Below are 9761 nucleotides of genomic sequence, written 5' to 3' on the forward strand. Positions count from 1 at the left end.
CCACATCAGGCTCACTAAGAACCTTGCCCGGATCTGACACAAATTTCCTCAACATTGAAACATGGAAAACCGGATGGATTCTTTCCATTGAAGCAGGCAAATCTAGCTTGTACGACACATTCCCAATCTTCTGCAAGACTTCAAAGGGTCCGATGTATCGTGGGGCTAGTTTACCTTTCTTCCCAAAGCGAACCACTCCTTTCATTGGAGACACCTTGAGCAATACCAGATCCCCCTCCTGAAACTCTACCTGTCTTCTGCGGATGTCTGCATAACTCTTCTGTCTGCTTGCAGCAGTCTTGATTCTCTCTCTGATTATGGGTACCACCCTGCTGGTGATCTCTACTAGCTCAGGCCCTGCCAAGCCTTTTCTCCAACTTCCTCCCAGCAAACAGGTGACCTGCACTTCCTCCCATATAAAGCTTCATATGGAGCCATCCCGATGCTAGCATGATGGCTGTTATTGTAGGCAAACTCCACCAAAGGTAGATGCTGCCTCCAAGAACCGCCAAAGTCCAGCACACACATTCTAAGCATATCCTCGATAGTCTGGATGGTCCTTTCGGACTGTCCGTCCGTCTGGGGGTGGAAGGCAGTACTGAAATCCAATCTAGTACCCATGGCATTCTGCAGACTCCACCAAAACCTGGAGGTGAACTGGGGCCCTCTATCCGACACTATCGAAACAGGAACCCCATGCAGCCTGACGATCTCATCCACATATACCTGCGCCAACTTGTCCACAGAGTAGCCACTCCTGACAGCGATGAAGTGAGCAGATTTGGTGAGCCTGTCCACAATCACCATATGGAGTCCAATCTGTTGGACGCTGCCGGTAACCCCACTACGAAGTCCATAGCTATATTCTCCCATTTCCACTCTGGAATAGGTAGCGGGTTAAGCATTCTAGCCGGCTTCTGATGTTCCAGCTTCACCCTCTGACACACTTCGCAGGCTGACACAAACTGTGCCACTTCTTTCTTCATTGCTGGCCACCAATAAACTTTCTTCAAGTCTTGATACATCTTGGTGGCTCCGGGGTGAACGCTGTATCTTGCATTATGAGCCTCCCTCATAATGTCTCCTTTTAGCCCTATGTCATCTGGTACACACAATCGACTCCCATAGCGGAGGATCCCCTTACTGTCAAATCTGAACTCACTGTCCTTGCCTGACTGAACAGTCCTGGCAATCTTCACTAACTCTGGGTCCTCATGCTGTTTCTGAGCCACTTGCTCCAGAAACACAGGTGTCACTCTCATCTGGGCCACTAAAGCACCGGTACCAGACAACTCCAACTGTAGACCTTCATCAATGAGCTTGTAAAACTCCTTCACCACTGGTCTCCTCTCTGCCGTGATGTGGGATAGACTGCCTAGTGACTTCCGGCTTAGGGCGTCTGCCACGACATTCGCCTTACCCGGATGATACTGAATCTTGCAATCATAGTCACTCAGCAGCTCCACCCATCTCCTCTGTCTCAAGTTCAAATCTCTTTGACTCAGGATGTACTGCAGGCTTTTATGATCTGTGAAGATCTCACATTTTACCCCATAGAGGTAGTGCCTCCACATCTTGAGTGCAAAGATTACTGCTGCCATCTCAAGGTCATGTGTGGGGTAATTCAACTCATGCTTCTTTAGCTGCCTAGAAGCATAAGCAATCACCCTTTCATTCTGCATCAGTACACAACCCAGTCCCACACGGGACGCATCACAAAAGACTGTAAAGTCCTCATCACTAGATGGCAGAGCTAAAACTGGTGCTGAAGTCAACCTCTTCTTAAGCTCTTCAAAACTCTCTTCGCACTGGTCGGTCCACAGAAATTTCTGATTCTTCCTGGTTAGTCTGGTCAGAGGAGCTGCTATTTTCGAGAAGTCCTAAACGAACCTCCTGTAGTAACCTGCCAAACCCAAGAAACTCCTGATCTCCATCACTGAAGTGGGTCTAGGCCAGTTAGCCACAGTTTCTGTCTTCTTGGGGTCCACCTCTATCCCATTCTCTGACACTACATGCCCCAAGAACGAAATGCTCCTCAGCCAGAACTCACACTTAGAGAACTTGGCATACAAGCCATGTTCCCTCAAGGTCTGCAAAACCAACCGCAGATGATGGGCATGCTCCTCTGCATTCCTGGAATACACCAAGATATCATCTATGAAGACAATAACAAAGTGATCCAGGTACTGGCTAAACACTCTGTTCATGAGGTCCATGAATGCTGCAGGGGCGTTAGTTAACCCGAACGGCATTACAAGGAACTCAAAATGCCCATATCTGGTCCTGAAAGCTGTCTTTGGCACATCCTCATCTCTGATCCTCAGCTGATGGTACCCAGATCTCAGATCTATTTTGGAGAAACAACCCGCTCCTGCTAGCTGGTCGAATAGATCGTCGATCCTTGGCAAAGGGTACTTGTTCTTGGTAGTGACTTTGTTCAACTGTCTGTAGTCAATACAAAGTCTAAGGGATCCATCCTTCTTTCTGACAAACAAGACTGGAGCACCCCAGGGTGAGGTACTCGGTCGGATGAAGCCCTTGTCTACCAGCTCTTGCAACTGTTCTTTCAATTCTTTCAACTCCGCTGGAGCCATCCTGTAGGGAGGGATAGAGATCGGTCGGGTTCCAGGCATCAATTCTATCTTGAACTCTATCTCCCTAGCAGGTGGTAAACCTGGCAACTCATCTGGGAAGACGTCTAGAAACTCTCTAACCACTGGCACCGAGGCGGGCTCTCTAGCCTGACTGCTAAGCTCTCTCACATGAGCCAAATACCCCTGACATCCCTTCCTAACCAACCTACGAGCCTGAAGAGCTGATATCAGACCTCTAGGTGTACCCCTCCTGTCTCCTCTGAAGACTACCTCTGACCCATCCTGACCTCTGAACCTGACTACCTTGTCCCTGCAGTCCAAGGTAGCACCATGGGTAGATAACCAGTCCATCCCTAGAATGACGTCAAAATCTGTCAAGTCTAGAACCACAAGGTCGGCGGACAAGCATCTTCCCTCAACAAACACAGGACTACACTGGCAGACTAACTCTGCCACTGATGGATCACACTTGGGTCCACTGACCCAGAGAGGACACTCTAACTCAGAGATCATCAACCCTAACCTCTGGACGGCTCTCGGTGCAATAAAAGAGTGAGATGCGCCCGGGTCCATCAAGGCATACACATCTGAACAACCAATGACTAAGTTACCTGCCACCACAGTGTTAGATGCATCTGCCTCCTGCTGTGTCATTGTGAAGATCCGTGCTGAAGCTGATGGACCTTCACCTCTGAAACCCGCTGAAGAAGAGGCTGCCCCTCTCCCTCTGCCTCTGCCACTGGCCTGAGTCATGGCTGGAGCTGCTGGCTGCGCTACACTACCTGAAGCTGTCTGCTGGGACTGTGCCATCGGGGCTGCTCTTGGACATTCTCGAGACATATGCCCCTGAACGATGGCACTGGCCTCCATTTTCCGGGCCATATCCACTATGGCATGGAAGCTCTCCCTATCTACTGACTGGATCAAGGAGGAATATCTGGAGTGGAGTTTCATGATATACCTCCTTGACCTTTTCTGGTCTGAGTCAAGGTTTTGCCCTGCAAATGGCAACAGCTCCAAAAATCTGTCTGTGAACTCCTCTACACCCATCTCATCAGTCTGCCTCAACTGCTCAAACTCTATCATCTTCAGCTCCCTTGAACTATCTGGGAAAGCCCATCCTGCAAACTCGTTTGCAAACTCCCCCCAAGACATGCTATCCACTTTCGGGTTCACATAATTCTTGAACCACTCTCGTGCCTTCTTGCACTTAAGTGTGAACCCAGCCATCTGAATGGCTCTACTATCATCAGCCCCAATCTCATCTGTGATCACCTTGACCCTCTTAAGATACACAAACGGGTCATCCCCTTTTTCATACTGGGGAGCACCCAACTTCATGTAGTCGGTCATCTTGACCTTGCTCCCACTGGCTGAGCTAGGTCTAGGAGGTTGGGTAGCTGGGGCTGCTGGTTCTGCTGGAGGAGGAGGAGGTGCAGCATCCCCTGGGGTAGGGTTTGCTGGATTTGGATAGTAAGGTGGGGGTGGATACATTGGGTATTGTGAATATGGTGGATAATAAGGTGGGTATGGCATCTGTGTGGGATAAGGGCTAAAGCTGTGGTAGTCCGATGTGCCTCCCATCGAATACCCAGGGTTTTGTGAGAAGGGTGGGTAGTAAGGTGGCTGAACAAATCCCGAGGCCTGAGTGCCTCCTTGGGATTCTCCCATTCCCTCTTCTGACATGCTAACTCCCAAACTGCCATCCCTCCTCTGCTCTACATCCATATCATCCCCCATATCCTCTGACGCTCCTCCCTGAACTGTTCCTCTGACTGATCTGCTTCTACCCAGATCCAAAGACCTTCTAGGGTCTCTTACTGCTCTTTCTCTGTTAGACCTACTAGACATTGCCCTAGGCAATGCTGGAGGACGGGCACTCGTGCCCTCATCCTCAGGTGGTACTCCAGTCAATCTTGCTGATCGACGAGTTCCTCTCATCCTGTTTTCTGAAAAACAGTACACATCACATAAACATTAGCATCATATGGTTCATGTGGGCACACATGAACCCGCATCACACATCATAGCATATCATTAATGCACATGCATATAATCATGGCATTTCACATCATCAAACAAGACAGGACTCCACATCCTATCCTAGTGGACATGATCTTCCTATTGTGCTTGACCTTCTATAACATCTATGAGCCCGACACTCTAGGTCCGACTATATGAACCTAGGGCTCTGATACCATTCTGTAACGACCCGAAAATCGGACCGCTACCGGCGCTAGGATCCAGATCGGCTTAAGGCCGCCGGGACCCGTAGCAAGCCTGACATGTAACCTGTAAACCTGTTTAATCCCATACATGATCAACAATCATACAAAAAAAATTTAAAACTTTTCTTTCATACATTCTATCATACACCAAACTCAACCTGTGTATGCACTGAACATAGCCATAATCATAAATTTGACCCCTCTGTGGGATCTCATCAATGCCCCCAATGGGTGGCATAACAAGTGTTGAGTTGGCTAAACATAGTCATCAATAAACATTAAGATCATGTATCAAAAAGGGATTACAATATACTATGGTCAAGCACACTTCTAATCTTAATATCGTTACATTACATATCTATACATCATTAAGCAATCTGTCATGTCCACATTCTAACTATTACATACATAAGACTTCATTACTCTTCTTGACTTCTCTGTCTAACCCGTACCTGCAAACCTGGGGAATTTGGGAGAGGGGTGAGCTACTAGAGCCCAGTGAGCAGAATCATAAAGCATTTAAAACACATGCTATCATGGAATGCATCACATCACAACTAATCATATCAAGGATGAACTTGTCACCATTTAGCCCTCTACATATTCCAATCATGCCAGGGGCGTAGTGCAGGCCACACCTGGTCTTTCTCTTATACATAACATAACATACATAATCCATGGTGCCGGGGGCGTAGTGCAGGCCACGTCCGGTCTTTCTCTTACATAGTGCCAGGGGCGTAGTGCAGGCCACATCTGGACTTCCATATCATATCATCATGTCATAACGTATGAGGGCTAATGGATCATTCAACATTCATCCACATCAACAACATATTATGCAATGCAACATATTCGTGATTTCTAATGCAAACAACCTAAAATATCACATGGCATCCGTGATGCATGAACATGCTCAAAACTGATTTATTTAATTAAAAGCATAAGAGTTATTCCACTCACCTCTGGCAAGCTCTGACACTGACTGTAGCAACTGACTCACTGCTGGGGTCCTCGGTTCCTCGGGTCCGAACCTACACAGGTGGACTCAAATGAGGGACCAAACAACTAGAACATAACTCTAAAAACATCCCCCAAAAACCCCCTAAAACATCATGAAACAACCATAGAAGGACATGCAAAGGAGGCCTGGACAGGGCACTTTCGGCGGCAAGTTCGGCGGCCGAAAGTCCCTCCAGAGCCGAAAGTCAGGCAGGTTCGGCGGCACTTTCGGCGGCCGAAACTCCCAGACAGAGGCGAAAGTCCTCTTTCGGGGGCAAGCTTCGGCAGCCGAATGCTGCCTCCACAAGAGGGTTCGGCGGCCGAAAGTCCTTTCGGCTGCTGAACCTAGTTTCTCCCAAAGGGCAGAAACTTGGTTCAAACATGCACAAATGCCTCCAAACTCAAACCATCATGCATTTAGCTCAACCAAAACATGCATACAAGCTCCTAGGGGTCTCAAACTACCTTAAACCCCAACTACAACACATCAAACACACATTACAAGCCACATTGCTCAAAAACTCATCAAAAACCCATAAACTCAACATAAGCTTACTCATGCATTCTCTACCCCATGAACTTCATAAAACTTACTTAAAACATACAATGAGCTTAAGATCGGCTCTTACCTCTTGAAGATCGAGAGAGAGACGACCTAAAACTCGGAGGTGGGAGAGATTGGGTTCTTGAACCTCCAAGCTCCAAAACTTTGCTCAAAAGCTCAAATCTTCAAAACAAAGTTAAAACAAATGAAAAACTTGAAAGATCTAGAGGAAAAACATCAAAGATCGGTGAGGGACGGCAGAGAGCTCACCTTGGCCGAAAATGGGGAAAAAGCTCGCCCGTTTTCGGCTAAGGGACCCTTTTATAGTGGCTGTCCAGGCCACGTTCGGGGGCCGAATGTGCCTCCGCATGCATGCCATGTTCGGCGGCCGAACTTGAGGTTCGGCGGCCGAACCTGGGCTCCCCTCACTTATGCCTTCGGGGGCCTAAGGCTCACCCGAAAAGCATGCATGTTCGGCGGCCGAACTTTGAGTTTCGGCGGCCGAACCTGAGCTTTTCCTCCAAGGTTGTTTCTATTCAAAAACTCATTTCCTCTTTACTTAAAATCATCAAAAACATTAAAACATTTCATGAAAACATGGTTTTACCCTTCTAGAGGTCTCCGACATCCGAGATTCCACCGGACGGTAGGAATTCGATACCGGAGTCTAGCCGGGTATTACATCATGATTCATCAACTCATTATTTTTTCTCTCCCCTAGTGTCTTTGATGTTGATGATGAGACAATTCCTCTTCAGTTTTGAAATGGATATACATTCTTGAATCCTGATGAGCAGGCAATTGACTAAAGCTGGTTACTTGATTTTTATCTTAATTAGGTTGCCTAAGCTTTGAGCTAATAGAACTTACTAGTATCACCGGTCAATCAAAAGATGAGCCTGCAGGCTGCATGATCTACAATACAACTACAATTATAATCTCGACTGTTCTGATGGTTCAAAATGTTCCTCTGTTTTGCGATTTTGTCAAATTTGTATTTAACATGCTATTCTTGACTGTTATTCTGATGGATAAAAATGTTTCCCCGAGCAGGGATCGAATGGTGCTTTAGAACATGCATTTAACCATTACAAAAACAATCCTGAGAACTGTAGCGACGATTTGATTTCAACTACCTGTAATTGTTTCATTTTCATGGAATTTTCTGTGGGAAATTTATCCTTTCAGAGTAGAAGATGACAGTTCTTTTACAAGACAGTTGCATAGAAGATGCACTTTTAGCATGCAAAAATTACATTATGCTTTGAATTAAATCACAACAATTTACATATCATCACAGCCCAATATAATCTGAAGTTCAAACATAAAAACTCTCCTTTTTTTCTCATGTGGGTCATGGTACAAATTTCTGCAAGTGTGAGTAGACTGGGATACCCAACTATAACTGGTGGTCTGAGGCTTGGTCTCTTATGTGGGTCGTGGTACAAATTTCTCCAATGTCCTACCTGCAGCTACAAGGCTTTCGTCAGGTCATTTTAACTGCTGCTTCCTTCAACGTTTCCCTTTTCCAAGCCATTGGAAAGGTATACAATCACTGTACCATTTCCTCATTTGATGTTTAAAAGTTAGTGAACGGATTCCAATTCATTTGATGAAATTGTTTTTTGCAAGGCAGTTTCTACTGAAAGCAGGGCCATGCAGAACGTAGGATTGACAGGCTTGACGTTTTGGTCGCCAAATGTTAACATTTTTCGTGATCCCAGATGGGGAAGAGGCCAAGAGGCCCCTGGTTAGAAGTCCATTTATTATTTTTCTTTTGTGTGCTTTTGAATTGTGATAATTCATGTAACAAAGCAAGACATGGAAGATACATTTCAACCTCCATTTAGAAGTTGTGTTCTTGATGGTAATATTGCCAGTGTAATGTGTTCCTACAATCAGGTCAATGGTAAGCCAACTGGTGCTGATCCAAATCTTCTTTCTGGGGTCATTCGAGGCGAATGGAAATTGAATGGGTATATATTCATTCTCCGAATTTTGAGTTTCATAGTTGATCATCTGGTTTGAATTCGGCTCGGTTTTTTGCAGATACATAGTTTCTTACTGTGATTCAGTATATGAGTTCTTCAATGGACAACACTATACCAAAACACCAGAAGAAGCTGCAGCTACAGCAATATTGGCAGGTAATGCTTGAAATGCTAATTACTCGTTAAAGTTGATTATCAGGTTGCTTGTTAATTGCATTTTTTCCTTAAAAGAGGCTTAGTATTTATAATGAAATTGCAATTTTTTTTTTTAATTTGATAGGTCTGGATCTCAATTGCTGGTGATTCTTAGGCCAGCACACTGAAGTCTTGGTCCCACTATGATGAGTCGAATATTGACAAGGCTGTCTCAAATAATTTTGCTACTATGATGAGACTTGGTTTTTTTTTATGGTGATCCTACCAAGCAAATCTATGGAAATCTTGGTCCAAAACATGGTATCCACTATCATAAGTACCAATGACAAACATGAACATGAGAGCAGATCCTTTGACGGGCTATCCAGGCAGAACCTACAGATTTCATACTGGAGAAACTGTTTATTCATCCGAGAGCTCCAAGCATAGTCCATCTGAAGTGAATCACTTCAAGCTCACGGGTTTTTACAAAAGTTTCTGAGTCAGCACAGAGACCAACAGTATCCCATTCATAGTCACCTGGGAACTCACTAGTCAAGTAAGACGGAAGCTCACTGGAGAATGGACATGGCCATTGCCCATGAGCTTAGGGGCAAAGGAGAAGAGCTTCACCGCCTTGCTAGTGGAAGTGGTGGGTGGAAAAGAGAAGGGGTCCAATGGGTATTAATAGATAGTTGGGGATGGATTTCCTTATATCAGTGAAATCTACATTCAGGATTCCATAAGAGCGGTATTTAAATCTGTCACTTCATTGGAAGGTGTAGATTTTATTTGTTTGTTCTTTTTATCCTATGATATTCTTTGGACCGCTAAATTCTTATATTTATTTATTGTTCAATAACGAATATCGACGTTCCATATTTGATTGATCGATTCATACTTTGATAAATTTTCACATTAAAAAAATTCTTTTTTAATTCTTTTTATCAGTGTATGTAAATACTATCGGAAAGTATTAGAATGAATGAAAAGACTCCTTATTAAAACGTAATAAATTATATAACTTCTAAAATAGTAAATTTTACCTCTTAAATGTTATTTTTTTATTTAAATTATAAATTTTTATTTTATTAATAATATATTTTTTATTAGATTACCATTATTTAATTTTAAATTTAAAAAAATTAATGTTAAAAATAATAAATTTTATCAATATTAAAATTATATGTACTAAATTATTATAAATAAGAAAATTTAAAAAATTAAATTATTATACTTTATTAATAAATTTTAACCTTCTCTAAATAAA

The 9761-nt window shown here is 44.2% G+C and overlaps 1 protein-coding gene across 1 annotated transcript; it reads left to right on the top strand.

The window, feature by feature from the left end:
• Positions 1-7116: 7116 nt before the first annotated feature.
• On the top strand, positions 7117-9383 carry LOC122724505 (beta-xylosidase/alpha-L-arabinofuranosidase 2-like). The gene is made up of 4 exons (XM_043959657.1): positions 7117-7909; positions 8002-8341; positions 8415-8512; positions 8637-9383. The coding sequence occupies exons 2-4, from the start codon at positions 8187-8189 to the stop codon at positions 8657-8659; spliced, it is 276 nt and encodes a 91-aa protein (XP_043815592.1). The 5' UTR covers positions 7117-7909; positions 8002-8186; the 3' UTR covers positions 8660-9383.
• Positions 9384-9761: the final 378 nt, after the last annotated feature.

Source organism: Manihot esculenta, chromosome 9 (assembly GCF_001659605.2).
Source record: "Manihot esculenta cultivar AM560-2 chromosome 9, M.esculenta_v8, whole genome shotgun sequence".
In the NCBI taxonomy this organism is placed as follows: Eukaryota; Viridiplantae; Streptophyta; class Magnoliopsida; order Malpighiales; family Euphorbiaceae; genus Manihot; species Manihot esculenta.